The sequence below is a fragment of the Hyla sarda genome, chromosome 9 (genome assembly GCF_029499605.1).
Source record: "Hyla sarda isolate aHylSar1 chromosome 9, aHylSar1.hap1, whole genome shotgun sequence".
Classification (NCBI taxonomy): Eukaryota; Metazoa; Chordata; class Amphibia; order Anura; family Hylidae; genus Hyla; species Hyla sarda.
In genome coordinates, this window is record NC_079197.1 from 20,137,812 (window position 1) to 20,155,743 (window position 17,932).

Here is a 17,932-nt window from a genome sequence, read left to right on the forward strand (position 1 = left end):
CGCCGAGGGGCGGGGCTCCGTCACATAAACACGACGCCCATACTGTACTCCACGTGTCGCGAGAGTTTGAAATTTCCGCCATTGTATTGGGAGAGTTTGAAATTTCCGCCATTGTATTGGTGGGAAAGGGACGCTGCGTCATTACTTATCTATGAGCCAGTGTTTCCCAAGCAGGGCGCCTCCAGCTGTTGTAAAACTACAACTCCCAGCATGTCCTGAGCTGAAGGCCCCGGTTGGGAAGCACTGCAGTCCCACAATGCTTTACTGCACAGTATCTCATGTCAGGCAGCAGTTTGTGCTCCAGAGCTGCACTGGTTATAGCGGTGATAGCCCAATCTATGGCCTTCCAGTGGTTGCAAACTACAACGCCCAGCATGCGTGTTGCCCATAGCAACCAATCAGCGCAGCTTCCAAAATATAAGCTGGGCTCTTGTCTGGTTGCTATGGGAAACAATGGCGACTATAGCGCCCAAAAGGGGCCAAAGATGCCCAATACTTTGCCCAGACACTGTCCCTTGTGCCATTATTAGCCATATTGTGCCCACATAAGGCCAAACAGTACACAGAGAATGAATTGGGCTCCGTTCATACCGTTAGAGGTATCTGTTTTTCGGTGGGATGCCAACGTAAACAGTAACAGAGAGGAGCAGGCGCCATTCATTTCAATGGCCCCAACGTAGTGACTGTGGTGGCCCAGTACAGAAGTGGCCCTTCTGCACACTGTTGGTCATGTTAGGTGGACTCAGTCCCAGTCCCTTGGCCTCCACGCTCCTCAGGACTCTTATCATTCCTTCTGTGATATAAAGAGTTAAAGTATTATACATATGTGGTGTCCCGGTACTGTATTTCATACTGCACCTTGTGTGCTGGGTCCCCAAAGTCAGAGTTCCTTGGTACCGTTGGGGTCCACTTGCTGAGATAATCCCTAGTCACCTCTTTGTTCTTTAATTTTTTATGTTACATTTATATAATTAGTGTAATGTATTGATCTATATAGTGTCTGCAGGACCTTAGGTCACATGACTAATGTTTCTTCTATTATGGTATGCTAAAGGACCTTCCAGGTCACGTGGGTAGTCACATGATCTACCATAATCCTTTGTGTAAAGGACTGAAAGTTGGGATGAACCAATCAGCTCAAGGCCAGCCCCTGCCCATATAAGGGAGCTGCCAGCCAATCCTCGCACTCTTGGGTTCCGGACTAGCAGAGAGAGGAGATCCGTGTGACTTACAGGACAAAACCAGTCCTGAAGTCTAACAATCCCGCAACTTAGTAACCGTGAGTTACTAAATCAAATCCCCGCTAAATCTAGCGTGACTGCTGGTCCTAAAACCAACCCCCTAAATCCAGCGTAAAACAATCTCCAGAGCTTATACTCACAAGGTCCCAACCAACTGTCAGGATCCTCATAGACTGTACATATGTAAAGACTGTTCCTGTTTTACCTCTGCATAAAATCTGCAGTAAAATTTTCTACAGTTTTCTGAATCTCCGGTTGTGGACAATCATGTATTCCTCCATATCGTTCTTGGGACGGGTGGCGATAGGACAAGTATTTATTGAGGAGCCCTCACCATGGCATCACGACAATTAAGGGTTAACCCTGCATCCTTTCATCACTGCACAGCTACACCCCATATACCCTATACCCTCCCCACAAGCTTACCACACTTGTGTTAATGTGCCTTTAAAGGGGTGCTCGTGATGTCATCAGAGAGCATTCCAAAAAGAAAAGAATATCCTCTGTAGTATTCAGCAGCTAATAAGTACAGGAAGGATTAAGATTTTTTAATTAGAAGTAATTTACAACTATGTTTAATTTTCCGGAGCCAGTTGATTTAAAAGACAAAAGGTTTTTACCGGAGTACCCCTTTAAATGTTGTTACTAAGTCTTATGTAACCAGGGAAGGTGTCAGTGACCAGGTGGCTTGTGGGTGACATATAGGACTCCTCCAAAATTGCTCCTTGATATAGCAGCATAGCTCATTCCAGTCTTAGGCTGCATTCACACCTCGTTTTCACTGTACGGCTGGGGGAGGGGAAAACCTGGCTCTCCCGTACCCCAGCCGGACCAGCTCTAAAATCCATTGACTTTAATGAGCCGACCGGAGTCAAACGGTGACTCCAGTCGGCCAATTTTTTTTACCCGTATGCGGTTTCCTGACCGGACCTAAAACCGTAGTATACTACAGTTTTAGGTCCGGTCAGGAAACCGGATATCGGTCAAAAATGAGCCGACCGGAGTCACCGTTTGACTCCGGTCGGCTCATTAAAGTCAATGGATTTTAGAGCTGGTCCGGCTGGGGTACGGGAGCGCCGGGTTTTTCAGGTTACCGATTTGCCGGATTACTATAGACTTGTAAATCCGTATCTTGATCGCTCTAGTCTTGGACAAATGGACAGAGGTGTCAGCAGCGAGCACTGTGGTCAGACAGAAAGGAAATTTAAAAAAGAAAAGAACTTCCTGTGGGAACACAACAACAGCTGATAAGTACTGGAAGGGTTAAGATTTTTTAATGGAAGCCATTTACAAATCTGTTTAACTTAAAAAAAATAAAAAAAAAATGTTTTCCAGTGGAGTACCCCTTTAAGGTTATTTTCACACTGCGTCTTGCCATGTCCATCTAAAGTATACATGGGAGGGTCATCGCACGGTATACTTTTTTTTTTTTTTTTTTACCTGTATACCGCTTTATAGAGATCAAAATGACTCTCTTCTGGCCTTCATCAGGTACTGGGTGTCTATGGCTTTGTTAGTACATTTTTGGCGCCCCCGGTAAACGGGTAGTCTGAAGATAGTCTAAACCAGTGTTTTCCAAACAGTGTGTCTCCAGCTGTTGCAAAACTACAACTCCCAGCATGCCCGGACAGCCTTCGGCTGTCCGGGCATGCTGGGAGTTGTAGTTTTGCAACAGCTGGAGACACACTGTTTGGAAGACACTTGTCTAAATAGATGCCTGCCCTATACAGAGGTTATATTTCCTTTTTAAGATCTATTCACTTTCTAGTAAAGCATTTTGCTGCCTGGGGTATTAGAAGTGTTTAAGCCTAACAAAAGCGTCCATTCATAAGAAGACCTGAGAAAGGGCTGAGGATTTTTATTTTTTATTATTATTATTATTATTTCTTTTTTTGTAGGTTACACCAAGGCGGGAGTGTTTGCTTGAGTGGTTGGTTCATTGTGTGAAAGAAAAAGGGCATTGTGTTTTTCGGCGTCTTACCTTTCGCTGAAGTTACGCCCCCTTAAATTTCTGCTTTACAGAGGATTTATCACCATGACATCTTAGTTTATGCCATGATTTTTTTTGGGGGGGGGAAAAAAAACCACATCCAAACTCTTTGATTTTGCTGAAGTTTTGCCCAAAACCCATTGGGGGACATTGACTAAGGCATGTGCGCCTGTAAACATGGTACAAATGGCCTATATAGACCAAAAATCTGCCTTTGTCGCATATATTATGGCACTTTTGGCCGGCGCACATGCCATTTGCACCATCTGCACCAGAGGGTGCGTCTGTTGGGCAAAGTGGGTGGGGTTTGAATGCCGGATCTTTGGGCACCAGATCTGCGACTTTTGGTTTAAATTGCGACTTTATCTATCGTTGACTATTATTTATCTTTGTGACTTTAGGTTTAATTAGTGACTTTACTGTTCATTCAATGGTCCGAATGTCTGAAAATTTACTTTAAAGGGGTACTCGGCAGCTAGGCATGTTAACCCCTATCCAAAGGATAGGGGATAAGATGTCTGATCACGGGGGTCCGCAGCGGCCGGACCCCCGCGATCAGACATGTTATCCCGCTCCGTGCCAGATGACTGGCGATCACAGCCACCAGGCTCTCTCCATTCATGTCTATACACATGAATGGAGGGGGCGGGGCATGACATCACGATCACAGAAGCCCCAGGCTTCTGTTACCTTAAAGGGGTACTCCGCTGCCCCGCTTCGGAAGCTCCGCTCCCCAGCGCCCGGAAGTTTATTGCTCCAAACGCTGCGTGCGGGCTTCCGTGTTCAGGGCCGCCCCTCGTGACGTCACGCCCGCCCCCTCGTCATGAGGGGACAGGCGTGACGTCACCCGGACGCTGGGGAGCGGAGCTTCCGAAGCAGGGCAGCGGAGTATCCCTTTAAAGCTGCAGCGCCGAAAACTGTGTCGCTGTGCGGAGGGTCACATTCTGCTACAGGGAAACAGTTTTCTTCATTACACCGGCCCGGAGATAGCGAGGTCCCAGAGGTCAGGCCTCCTGCGATCAGACATATTATCCCCTATCCAAAGAAACGTGTGTGTTACGAGTAGCGCCGCTGGCCGTGGGCGCTCTCCCTGCCTGATTCCCTGTACGGACGGTTCTGCGCTTCGCATGATGCAATGCGAAAGTGCGCGGTCCGCTGCTTCTCACCTGCCCCGCTGTCTTACTGCTTCCTCCATTCTCCCTGCTTGCCGGCACGCGCATACCCGCCTCCTAGGGCGCGCATCGGTTCTCAGAGATTTAAAGGGCCATTGCACCATTGATTGATGCTTGTCTGGAATTGACCCTATTTAAAGGAGTAGTTTGGCGCGCACTTTTCTAATTTTATCCCGTCCGGGCTGCAAAATAAAAGAAAACACACTTTATCTTACCTGCCAACGAGCCCCCGGAGCTCCGGTACACTCCAATACAGGTGTTCGGTCCCCGGGCTGTATTCTTCTTACTTCCTGTTAGCCCGGCACGTCACACGGAGCTTCAGCCTATCACTGGCCACAGCGATGTCCCGCCTCGGCCAGTGATAGGCTGAAGCTCCGTGTGACGTGCCGGGCTAAATGGAAGTAAGAAGAATACAGCCCGGGGACCGAACGCCTGTACCGGAGCTCCGGGGGCTCGTTGGCTGGAAAGAGAAAGTTTGTTCTTTTATTTTGCAGCCCGGACGGGCTAAAATTAGAAAAGTGTGCGCCGGAGTACTCCTTTAACTCCACTTCCTCCTGTTCCCTGCCGGATCTTTGTGCCCTGTTGCCTTAGAGAAAGCGTTCCCTGTGTTATCTGCTATTCCGTGTACCAGTTCTCTTGCTACGTTTCCTGACCACAGTTCCTTGCCGCCAGCCCTGACCTAGCTGCCTGTCCCCGACTCTGAGTTCGTCTCTTCCTTCTGTGCCTCGCATCACTTCGGCTGCCTTTGTGGACGAGTCATCCCGGGGGTAGCGACCTGTGAGCCGCCTGCCGCAGCAAGTCCATCCCGCTTTGCGGTGGGCTCTGGTGAAAACCAGCGGCTCCTTAGACTCCGCTCCCTGGTTCAGCTCACGCCATCGTCCACACAGGTACAGTTGATCCACACCACCAGCCATTACAGTGTGTAGGGGCAGAGTACCCCTTTAAGGCCATGTTCACATAATGGAATTTCTGGCTGAAAAATTCAGCTCGGAAACTCTGTTGCAGCAGAGTCCTATAGTTTTCGCAGCAAAATTTCCGTGGCAGATGTTTCCATCACATATGTTTCACACATGGTGGATACGATGCAGACTTGCTGCAGATTTGTTGCAGATTTTCCTAACAAACCTCAACAGGGAAGTCAACATACGCAGCAAATCAGTGACAAATCTGCAGCGTATCAGTAATGTGTGAACATACCCTTAAGGCTGGGTTCACACTGAGGATTCTCTGGCCAGAAATAGTCGAGGGTGCCCTGCCCCGACTGAATCATTCAGCACTAGAAATGACCCCATAGACGGCAATGTATTCCGCACGGATTCCGACGAAGATCATTCTTTCGGTGGTGGACTGTGCAGCGGAATCCGACTGACAAGGGGATTCTGCTGCACCAGAATTTCCAAGCAGAATTTTTAACGGGAATTACGCTCTGAACCCCGCTTAACAGTCTCAACAGATTCTTAGCAGATGAGAGTCCCATTGATTTCAATGGGATTCTGCTGCACTGTTCACACGGTAGAATTTCCACGGAAGATGTTTCTGCCGGATTATTCAAATGTGCGGAATGTCTGCACGTGTTTTCCGTGTTGACATTCCGCACAATTTACACCATGTGAACATGGCCTTAGGGTTTGTTCGCATGGCGGAATGTCCGTGCGGAATTCCACAGGAATATTCCACGCGGAAATTCCGCTGCAGCAATGGGATTCTGCTGCACTGCTCACATGGTAGAATTTTGCTCAGAAATGCATCGTCTATGAACGTATTTCCAAGCAGTTCTAACGCCTGCCAGATTCTTCAAATCTGCGGAATGTCTGCTTCTGTTTTCCGTGCGGACATTCCGCACAAATTGTGCCGTGTGAACATGACATTGGGATGTGTTCTCACATTGCAGCTGAATTGCGTCATTCTTGTTGTTGTTTTTTAAAGGGGTACTCCGGTGGAAAACTTTTTTTATTTTTTTAATCAATTGGTGCCGTAAAGTTAAACAGATATGTAAATTACTTCTATTAAAAAATCTTAATCCTTCCAGGATTTAATAGCTGCTGAATACTACAGAGGAAATTCTTTTCTTTTTGGAACACAGAGCTCTCTGCTGACCTCACGAGCACAGCGCTCTCTGCTGACATCTCTGTCCATTTTAGGAACTGCCCAGAGCAGCATATGTTTGCTATGGGGATTTTCTTCTAATCTGGACAGTTCCTAAAATGGACAGAGATGTCAGCAGAGAGCACTGTGGTCGTGATGTCAGCAGAGAGCTCTGTGTTCCAAATAGAAAACAATTTCTTCTGTAGTATTCTGTAGCTAATAAGTACTGGAAGGATTAAGATTTTTTAATAGAAGTTATATACAAATCTGTTTAACTTTCTGGCACCAGTTGATTTAAAAAAAAAAAAGTTTTCCACCGGAGTACCCCTTTAAAGCATTTCTTGAAGGCGTAAGGTACTGGATGAGAAAACACATATTTTCCAGTGCCTGATGCAGTTAGGGTCTATTCACACTGCAGAATTTCCGCATGAGGAATTCCGCTTCCGGAATTCTGCCTCAAATGGAAGCCCAATAGACTTCTAGGGGATTCCGCACTCCCATTCACACTTCTGAATTTCCGCTTGCGGAAATTCAGAAGTGTGAATGGGAGTGCGGAATCCTCTAGAAGCCTATTGGGCTTTCATTTGAGGCGGAATTCCGCAAACGGAATTTTTCATGCTGAAATTCTGCCGTGTGGATAGACCCTCAGGTTGAAAATTGAAATACTACTGCAATGTGAGAATAAAGACAAGTTGGAAAAAAAATGGAAACTAAACAGGGTTAATTCTACAAGAATTTGTATGGAACAAGCCTCGTATCTCTTTTTCCAGTCGGACGGCTCAGAAGTATTTGTCGTTTTCTTTAGAAATGTCCAGTACTGGTCACAAAAGAGTTAAAGACAGAACTATCTGCTGTAATATGAATGCAGCTTCCGGGGGTGGTGTCACTTTCTAGCCTAGGAGTGTCGGTCTCCTCTTACAGGTATGGCTGCCTGTCCCCGGGGAGGTCCTGTGTGGTGTGTAGGGGTGTGGACTGGCTTCAGGTGAACGGAACTGAAGACCAGGAAAGACTTTATTGTAGGAGTCCTCAAAAGACATCCGGAGGGTCAGGATGTTCCGCAATTCCAGGAGGCGTCGGTCTCAGGTAAGGTGGACACAGCTCGTACTGCTGTATACTATTGTGTCCGTAAACTATGTGTCTTCTACCTTTGCTTTGTCTTTTTGACTTTGGCAAGTGCAGCCATGTGTTCCGCTGTATGGTCCTCGCTTCATTCAGTCGTCTAAAACCATGAATCCTATTACGTCATCACGTCACCTGCTTTTGGAATTTTTTTATTTGGACTATTTCTTCCCATTAAGTTTGCGGTGGTGGAAATATAATTTACGGTATTTATTGGGCCTTTTCTACGCAATCTTGATGTCGATATTTAACCGTCGCTATGGCTGAGTATTAAAAATGCTTTGAGTTGGTTGGTATGGTTCCATAATGCTGTGAGGTTCGGAACGCTTATTCATCGGTTTGTCTGCTATAGATACAAGCTGTAGCCTAAAAAAAGGTGTCCTCTCTGGGGCTCTCCTTCAGAAGGTCTGTGTCTGGATATAAACAATTAACCGATCAGATGTGGATTTATAAAATAAAAAATATTTATTTTAAAGCATGCAGATGAAAGACGCGTTTCGAGGGGCGGGACCCCCTCTTCGTCAGGTTTTCTGATTGGAGGTTGGACATGACGTGCCATTTATATCTGGCAATATAGATGCGTATTGGTCCATTTCTGTTTTTTCTTTTTCAAAGCTGCTATAGATACAAGTGGGTTACACCCATAGAGCGGGATCCCCGGTTAGGACCCCCTTACCATTAGATTAGGATGAGAAATGAATATAGTACAGTTTTTGCACTGGGGGGGGGGACAACATGTACTCACGGAGAGGACCTCTAGAAGGTTCCTTCCATGTGGTCCTGATACGGAGCCATTTTAGCATCTGTTGTATGCAGCAATACCTTCCTACTGAATCAGGCTTAGATCATGTAGGATCCTGTGATGGCCATGGATGTGATGGGTCTACCGGGAGATGTTCTTGGTAGCTGTCCTGCTCTGACGTATAGATGAAATCTCATCGTTGACTTGTACAGATACAGGTTTTGGTTCTGGCGGAGCATTGAGTGAAACGTGTGGACACCATGATGTTGCATTTTTGCAGATGTAAATGTAGTTAATCTACGATAAACAATGAACACCCTCGAGCTGCCTTATATCTTTCATCATACAGTGCAAGTCACAGCTTCTCCACCTTGATCGCTCGTTGGCTGATCGCTGGGATTGTGCAGCCCTAAAAACCATCCCTAGTCAGTCAGCCGCACGTCTCCATGGGGGGAGATTTATCAAAACCTGTGGAGAGGCAAAGTTGACCAGTTGCTCATAGCAACCAATCAGATTGCTTCTTTCATTCTTAACAAGGCCTGTGGAAAATGAAAGAAGCAATCTGATTGGTTCCTATGGGCAACTGGTCATCTTTACCTCTCCACAGGTTTTGATAAATCTCCCCCCATGTGTTTATATGTGCGACTGACAATGGTGTAAGTGACGGCCACATGGGCAATTCTGGCCACACAATCATTCAGCCATGATCAGCACTCTTGTTGGTCATGGGTAGACCCGTCTAATAGGACCCGATGACTGACCTGTGAGTATACATAGCTATACTGTATAGAACTAGTTGAATACCGCTTCAATAGTAACATAATTGTACGCAATTATGGAGGTTAGTCAGACATGAGGTAATGTAGCGGTCTCCTAGGCATGTATTAGTATACGCTTAGAAGATCTGTTTGGACTTGTCACATTATCGGGATGATTTGTACATACCTATAGATCAGAGGTAGGAAACCTGGCAGGGTATGCTGGTACCAGCAGGATCACATCCGAAAATCATGAAATAGTTAAATGAGACTCTACACTGACTTTATTGTCTTTAGCTATAGTTTTCTGAAGGGCACAACAAACAGTGCTCCAATGGGATTATATTGTGTGTGCAAGGCCACCCAGCCCTCCATGGTACCTAGGGAGAACACATTGGGGGAGATTTATTAAAACCTGTCCAGAGGAAAAGCTTATGAGTTGCCCATAGCAACCAATCGGATCGCTTCTTTCATTTTTCAGAGGCTTTTGAGAAATGAAAGCAGCGATCTGATTGGTTGCTATGGGCAACTCAGCAACTTTCCCTCTAGACAGGTTTTGATAAATCTCCCCAATTGTTTGATGGGTGCACCTTCAACCCTTATTACTGGCATCCTTAGTCCTAAAGAGGTGTCATGGATCATGAAACCATAGTTGGGGTTAATACACACACACAGACATTGAGTAAGGACTCCACTCTAATTCACACCGCCACTGGGCTTCGTCCCGTTTAGCCGGCTGGGCTCCTTCCTGTTCTGTTCCGTGCCAAAAAAAAAAGAGCCAATGGACACTATTGGGTCCTAACGGATCCTATGGACTTGAAAGGGGCCCGTAGGGAGTCTTGTATCTTACAAGATGGAGTATATTCCTATCCACTCAACTCCGTCCTTTAAAGGAGATCTCTGGTATAGAAAAACGTATCCCCTATCCTTGGAATATGGAATGAGTGTCAGATTGTGGGGGGGGTCTGACCGCTAGGACCCCCCACAGTCTCCCACATGGCATCTCCTTCTAAATGGAGTGTGTCGACCACCACACAAAGCAATGGCCGACACTCCCCCTCAATGCATCTCTATGGGATAGTCGGAGAACTGCACTCGGAACCTTCAGCTCCCCCATAGAGCTGCATGGGGGGAGGTTGGCCACCATTTCGTGCGGTGGTTGGCGCTCTCCGTGCTCAAAGTGCATGATATTGCGGGGGTCCCATTGATCAGTTAGTCTTGTTGAAGTGTTCCGATTCCCCAGAATGAGACTCTGGACCGGGTCCAGACTTTACAAGATTTGAATGAATTGACGACCCGTTCACTACGTTTTCGCAAATCTTAAAGGGCTACTTCGGTGGAAAACTTAATTTTTGCCAGAAAGTTAAACAGATTTCTAAATTACGTCTATTAAAAAAATCTTTATCCTTCCAGTACTTATTAGCCGCTGTATGCTACAGAGGAAATTCTTTGCTTTTTGAATTTCTTTTTTTGTCTTGTCCACAGTGCTCTCTGCTGACACCCCTGTCCGTGTCAGGAGCTGTCCAGAGCAGCATAGGTTTGCAATGGGGATTTTCTCCTGCTCTGAACAGTTCCTGATACGGGCATCAGGTGTCAGCAGAGAGCACTGTGGACAAGACAAAAAAGAAATTCAAAAAGAAAAGAATTTCCTCTGTAGCATACAGCTGCTAAAAAGTACTGGAAGGGTAAATATTTTTTAATAGAAGTAATTTACAAATCTGTTTAACTTTCTGGCACCAGTTGATTTAAAAAAAAAAAAAAAATGTTTCCCACCGGAATACCCCTTTAATGTACGTTCTCTCAACTCTCACCATTGGGGGAACAGAACTCTTATGTTTTACCTACATCAGTGGTCTCCAAACTGTGGACCTCCAGATGTTGCAAAACTACAACTCTCAGCATGCCCGGACAGCCAATGGCTGTCCGGGCATGCTGGGAGTTGTAGTTTTGCAACATCTGGAGGTCCACAGTTTGGAGATCATAGGCCTACATGATAATGAAAAAGAAATACAAAGCATCTGAAGTATAGACCTTTTATGTGTTCGGGTGCGTTCACACCACGTTTTTGCAATACAGTTCCCGTATCAGGTTTTTGATGAAAATCGGATTCCTCAAAACCGGACTAAACTGTATCAAAACGTGTGTACAAATTTCAACCCGTATACAGTTAAAGGGGTATTCCAGGAAACAACTTTTTTTTATATATATATCAACTGGTTCCAGAAAGTTAAACAGATTTGTAAATTACTTCTATTAAGTAATTAATAGCTTCTGAAGTTAAGGTTGTTCTTTTCTGTCTAAGTGCTCTCTGATGACACGTGTCTCGGGAAACGCCCAGTTTAGAAGCAAATTCCCATAGCAAACTTCTTCTAAACTGGGCGGTTCCCGAGACACGTGTCATCAGAGATTACTTAGACAGAAAAGAACAACCTAAACTTCAGAAGCTCATAAGTACTGAAAGGATTAAGATTTTTTTATAGAAGTAATTTACAAATCTGTTTAACTTTCTGGAGCCAGTTGGGGTATATATATATATATATATATATATATATATATATATATATATATATATATATGTTTTTTCCTGGATAACCCCTTTAAAAACCGTATTCTGTTTGAAAAATGATATCGAGTTGCATCCGTTTTTTAAGAAAAAAAAGTATACGTTTTTAACTTTTCATTCAATTTTGAATAAAATTTCACTTGTTTGATTGAAATTTTTATTTAAAAAAAAAAAAACTGTGCAAGGTCAAAAACCGTATGGTAAAAACCGGATGGAACCGTACGCATATACAGTTCTGTACGGTTCCCATTGACTCTCATGTTTTAAAAAAACGTATACGGTTTAATACGGTTTTTCACCCGGACTAAAAACCGTGGTAGACTACAGTTTTGGGTACTGGTAAAAAAAAACAGACAAAAACAGACTAAACCGGATGATGCGTTTGACATAGAGTTTACAATGTTAAGTCAATGCATACGGTTTTCTATACGGTTCCGTACGGTTTAACTTGAAACCGCATACGGGAACTGTATAACAAAAACATGTTGTGCATGCACCCTTAGTCCCTTCCCCAGGCTTGCCCTCAGATTCCCACACCGGTCCTCAGAGGTAATAAGTAGCTCGGTCATTCATGAACACACTCCACAGTTCCTTAATTTTAAAACCTCATTTCCATGAGCAGCCCCCTTTCCGCCATCCCCCACCCTGATCCATGGGAATGACAGATCTCTGCCTGTCCCTATATAGGGAGCTAAAAGTGCTTAAAGTGGTACTCCGGGGGGGGGGGGGGGGGAATGTTTTCAAATCAACTGGTGTCAGAAAGTTAAACAGATTTGTAAATGACTTCTATTTAAAAATCCTAATCCTTCCAGTACTTATCAGCTGCTGTATGCTCCACAGGAAGTTGTGTAGTTCTTTTCTGTCTGACCACAGTGCTCTCTGCTGACACCTCTGTCTGTGTCAGGAACTGTCCAGAGTAGGAGCAAATCCCCATAGCAAACCTCTCCTGCACTGGACAGTTCCTGACACGGACAGAGGTGTCAGCAGAGAGCAGTGTGGTCAGACAGAAAAGAACTACACAACTTCCTGTGGAGCATACAGCAGCTTATATGTACTAATATCTGTTTTCCACCGGAGTACCACTTTAATACGCACATGAATGACACATACAAATTTTCATAGGGTCACAAAGATCCGAAATAGGAATCTGAATTGGAGAAGTACAATGAGAGGGGGTTATGGCTTTGTAGAGAAGTAGGGACAGTCTTAGGCTGGGTTTCCCCCTTGTTTTTTTTATATGCAGAAACGCCCCCCAAAAACGCCACAAATTCTGCACTGTATTTTTTTAAGTGAAAAAAACACCACAACCAGATGTTGACTGAAAGTCAATAAGGATTTATGAAATGCCAAACCTACTTTTTTTTTTCCTTTGGCGTTTTTCTGCGGTTTTGGGCTCAGTGGCCATTTTCCAATTTCTCTGCATGTTGACATTATGGCATTTTTTTTTGGGGGGGGGGGGCAAAGTCTTACGATTTCCCTCCCATTAACGTCTATGGGAGAATAAAACGCCACGACACGCAAGAAAAAAAACAAGTGAAAACCTAGCCTTAGTGGGGCATGCAGGGGTGTAATTATAGGGGGTGGAGAGGTAGCAGTTACGTCAGGACCCTGGTTCCCTAAGTCGGTCCCAAAGCACACCAGAATTATAACTGGCGCACGTTGCCTTGTAGCAGATGTTCCCAGAAGCTACAAGTTACACCTGTGGTGGCATGGGCACCTTAAAGTATACCTTGTGTCAAAAAAAAACAACTTTTAATACAGTGATCCCTCAACTTACAATGGCCTCAACATACAATAGTTTCAACATACAATGTTTCTTTTCTGGACCATCGTAAGTTGAAACCAGACTCAACATACAATGCTACAGACAGTCCAGAACTGTGAAACGTGTCAATGGCTGGAAGAACCGACCAATCAAAATGGGCATTCACTGGTAAAACCCCTGTATTACTGAAGCGTATGCACTGACTGGTGTCTGGTATTACATGTTCTGTACACTTTACCTGTACCAGGGTTAGCTGCTCCTTTGGACACCAGGTGAGGGTGACTCCATTACTTTTTTGGGACACTGTGTACTGTACAGGACCCTGAAGAAGCTCCTGTCCTCTACATAGACCAGTGTTTCCCAAGCAGGGTGGCCCCAGCTGTTGCAAAACTACAACTCCCAGCATGCCCGGACAGCCAACGGCGGTCCGGGCATTCTGGGAGTTGTAGTTTTGCAACAGCTGGAGGCTCCCTGCTTGGGAAACACTGACATAGACAGTGATTACAGCTCCCAGCAGATCTTTCTTACTTTTATATGTAAGGATTTGCTTTATCTATATTAGTTATCTACTTATTTTTCTTTAATCCTCACTCTTTTCTATTTTTTGGATGACATGTTGGTGCCTTTAGAACCAATTACCAGGTTTCCATAGAGTTCTGGTCTCAACATACAATGGTCTCAACATACAATGGTTTCAACATACAATGGTCGTCCCGGAACCAATTAATATTGTAACTTGAGGGACCACTGTATAATGTAGATAATACCATTATATGTATATTTGTAATATACATTGGTTAAAGATTGTGTATATTTTTGGGTGAAAAAAATGCTGTCCCTGCAACTATAGTCTGTGTGTCTCTATGAGTCCAAAAACAGGAAGTGAGGGCGGGACAAGCAGGGACCGGTGCAGACTCCTGGTTTGTCAATCATCCTGATGTATGATCCAGGAGCATGTTATAGAGCCTCAGTGCACACTGTCCTGCTTTTTCTTAGTGCACAGAGCCCTGCTTGTCCACCCTCACTTCCTGTATTTGGTCTCCTCATAGAGACACACAGGCAATAGCTGCAGGGACAAAAATATACACATTTTTTTAACCAATGTATATTATAAATATACATATAATGGTATTATCTACAGCACTGGGCCTCCGATCAATAACAGCTATTGACATCCCCTTCTATGTCGTATTAACCTCTTAAGGACGCAGGGCGTACCTGTACGCCCTGTGCCCGGTCTATAACGCGAGGTCACGGCTAATGAAAGCCGGGACGCTGGGCTAATAGCGTGCGGCACCGATCGTTGTGCTGCTTGCTATTAACCCTTTAAACGCGGCATTCAAAGTTGATCGCCGCATTTGAAGTAACAAAAATACACTCCCGGCAGCTCAGTCGGGCTGATCAGGACCATCGCGGGGAAATTGCAATGTCTTGATCAGCTAGAACACGAGCGGAGGGTCTGTTACCTGCCTCCGGCGCATCCGATCGGCGATTGATTGCTCCAAGCCTGAAATCCAGGCTTGAGCAATCGACCACCAATAACACTGATCATTGCCATGTTAATGCATGGCAGTGATCAGTGTAGGAAATCAGTGTGTGCAGTGTTATAGGCCCCTATGGGAGCTATAACACTGCAAAAAAAAAAAAGTGGGAAAAAAAAAGTTAATAAAGATCATTTAACCTCTTCCCTAATAAAAGTAAAAATCGCCCCTCTTTTTCCCATAAAAAATAAAAAAAAAGAACTGTGTAAATAAAAATAAACATATGTGGTATCGCCACGTGTGGAAATTTCTGAACTATAAAAATATAACGTTAATTAAACCGCACGGTCAATGGCGTAAGCGCAAACAAAATTCCAAAATAGAGTAATTTTGGTCACTTTTTATATCATGAAAAAATTACTAAAAAGCGATAAAGTCTGATCAATACAAAAATGGCATCGCTAAAAACTTAAGATCACGGCGCAAAAAAAGAGCCCTCATACAGCCTGGTATGCAAAAAATAAAAATAAAAAAAGTTATAGGGGTCAGAAGATGACAATTTTAAACATTAATGTAGTTATGATATTTTACAGAAGTACGACAAAATCAAACCTATATAAGTAGGGAATCATTTTAACCGTATGGACCTACAGAATAAAGATAAGGTGTCAATTTACCCAAAAATGTACTGTGTAGAAACGGAAGCCCCCAAAACTTACAAAATGGCATTTTTTTCTTTAATTTTGTCGCACAATTAATTTTTTTTCCCGTTTCGCCGTGGATTATTTTTTTTGGGTAAAATGACTGATGTCACTGCAAAGTAGAATTGGTGGCGCAAAACATGAGCCATCATATGGAACTTTAGGTGCAAAATTGAAAGGGTTATGATTTTTAAAAGGTGAGGAGGAAAAAAATTGAAAGCGCGGAAACAGAAAAACCCTGAGTCCTAAAGGGGTATTCCAGGGAAAAACTTTTTTATATATATATATCAACTGGTTCCCGAAAGTTAAACAGATTTGTAAATTACTTCTATTAAAAAATCTTAACCCTTTCAGTACTTATGAGCTTCTGAAGTTAAGGTTGTTCTTTTCTGTCTAAGTGCTCTCTGATGACACCTGTCTCGGGAAACGCCCAGTTTAGAAGCAAATCCCCATAGCAAACCTCTTCTAAACTGGGCGGTTCCCAGAACAACCTAAACTTCAGAAGCTCATAAGTACTGAAAGGATTAAGATTTTTTAATAGAAGTAATTTACAAATCTGTTTAACTTTCTGGAGCCAGTTGATATATAAAAAAAAAAGTTTTTTTTTTCCTGGATAACCCCTTTAAGGTGTATTCAGATGATGGAATGTGACAGGTTTGCTTTACATATAATGGCCCCTAAGTTCCAAATGTGACTTGGTAATGACATAGTTAACTATTACTCGGTTCTCATCATTCATTAGACAAATTCTATTTCCTATTAGTAAGATAGTAACGATTCCCAACATATACAGGCCCAGTCCATTAGTATGTGCCGGGCAGCGTACACCTTTATTATTGTTTTTTTTTTTTTTGTGGGGGGGGGGGGGGGTCTTTTTTTTTTTTTTTTACTTTTCAGTAAAGCAGAATCTTCCCGTGACTTGTCCACATCATTCCGCTTTGATCTCTGCGCAGATCTGATAACAGGGAATGTGCCCCCAGGATATTCACACGACCGGAATTACTGGTGTGTTCTGAGTGACTACAGCCAGGACTGACATTAATGGACGCCGGTGCATTGTGGGGGGAACAATATACAGGTTTTATGGTCACACATTATAGTGCTGGTGGTATTCACAGTCCCCTCCAAGATATGGTCCAAGACATGAATGTCAAGTATCTGTATTAGTTTCTGCAGTCACCCTCCCTGATCAACCCTATAATATATATGATAGTCCCCATAGAGCAGTGTTTCCCAACCAGGGTGCCTCCAGATGTTGCAAAACTACAACTCCCAGCATGCCCGGACAGCCTAAGGCTGTCCGGGCATGCTGGGAGTTGTAGTTTTGCAACATCTGGAGGCACCCTGGTTGGGAAACACTGCTATAGAGGATAAATGTCACGATTCGGCTGGCAGGAGGTGGATCCTCTGTGCCAGAGAGGGATTGGCGTGGACCGTGCTAGTGGACCGGTTCTAAGTTGCTACTGGTATTCACCAGAGCCCGCCGCAAAGCGGGATGGTCTTGCAGCGGCGGTAGCAACCATGTCGTATCCACCGTCAACGGCTCAACCTCTCTGACTGCTGAGATAAGCGCGGTACAAGGGAGTAGACAAGAGCAAGGTCGGACGTAGCAGAAGGTCAGGGCAGGCAGCAAGGATCGTAGTCAGGGGCAACGGCAGGAGGTCTGGAACACAGGCTTGGGACATACAAGGAAACGCTTTCACTGGCACGATGGCAACAAGATCCGGCGAGGGAGTGCAGGGGAAGTGAGGTATAAGTAGGGAGTGCACAGGTGAAGGTACTGATTAAAACCTCATGCGCCAATCAGTGGCGCACCGGCCCTTTAAATCGCAAAGACCCGGCGCGCGCGCCCTAAGGAGCGGGGCCGCGCGCGCCGGGACAGCACAGACGGGGAACGGGTCTGGTAAGCGAGTCGGGATGCGCATCGCGAGCGGGCGCGTCCCGCATCGCGAATCGCATCCCGGCTGGGAACATTATCGCAGCGCACCCGGTCGGCAGGTCTGACCGGGGCGCTGCGAATAGGTGAACGCTGTGAGCGCTCCGGGGAGGAGTGGGGACCCGGAGCGCTCGGCGTAACAATAAAGGTTAGGCATAAACCTATTTTATATTTTTTTTTTAAATCAACTGGTGCCAGAAAGTTAAACAGATTTGTAAATTTTACTTCTATTAAAAAATCTTAATCCTTCCAGTACTTATTAGCTGCTGAATACTACAGAGGAAATTCTTTTCTTTTTGGAATACAGAGCTCTCTGCTGACATCATGACCACAGTGCTCTCTGCTGACATCTCTGTCCATTTTAAGAACTGTCCAGAGT

At 44.7% G+C, this 17,932-nt stretch overlaps 1 protein-coding gene across 4 annotated transcripts in view; it reads left to right on the plus strand.

Moving 5' to 3' along the window:
* The first annotated feature begins 7,222 nt into the window (after positions 1 to 7,222).
* Positions 7,223 to 17,932, plus strand: part of LOC130290277 (prickle planar cell polarity protein 3-A-like) — a 32,906-nt gene continuing 22,196 nt past the window's right edge. For 3 of the 4 annotated variants that reach the window (XM_056537680.1, XM_056537683.1, XM_056537681.1), the window contains exon 1: positions 7,223 to 7,571. In XM_056537680.1, the coding sequence (XP_056393655.1) occupies positions 7,539 to 7,571 (33 nt within the window). In that variant the 5' untranslated portion in view covers positions 7,223 to 7,538. Of the gene's footprint in view, positions 7,572 to 8,959; positions 9,113 to 17,932 lie in introns of those variants that run through there. The other variant, XM_056537682.1, reaches the window with a different exon arrangement.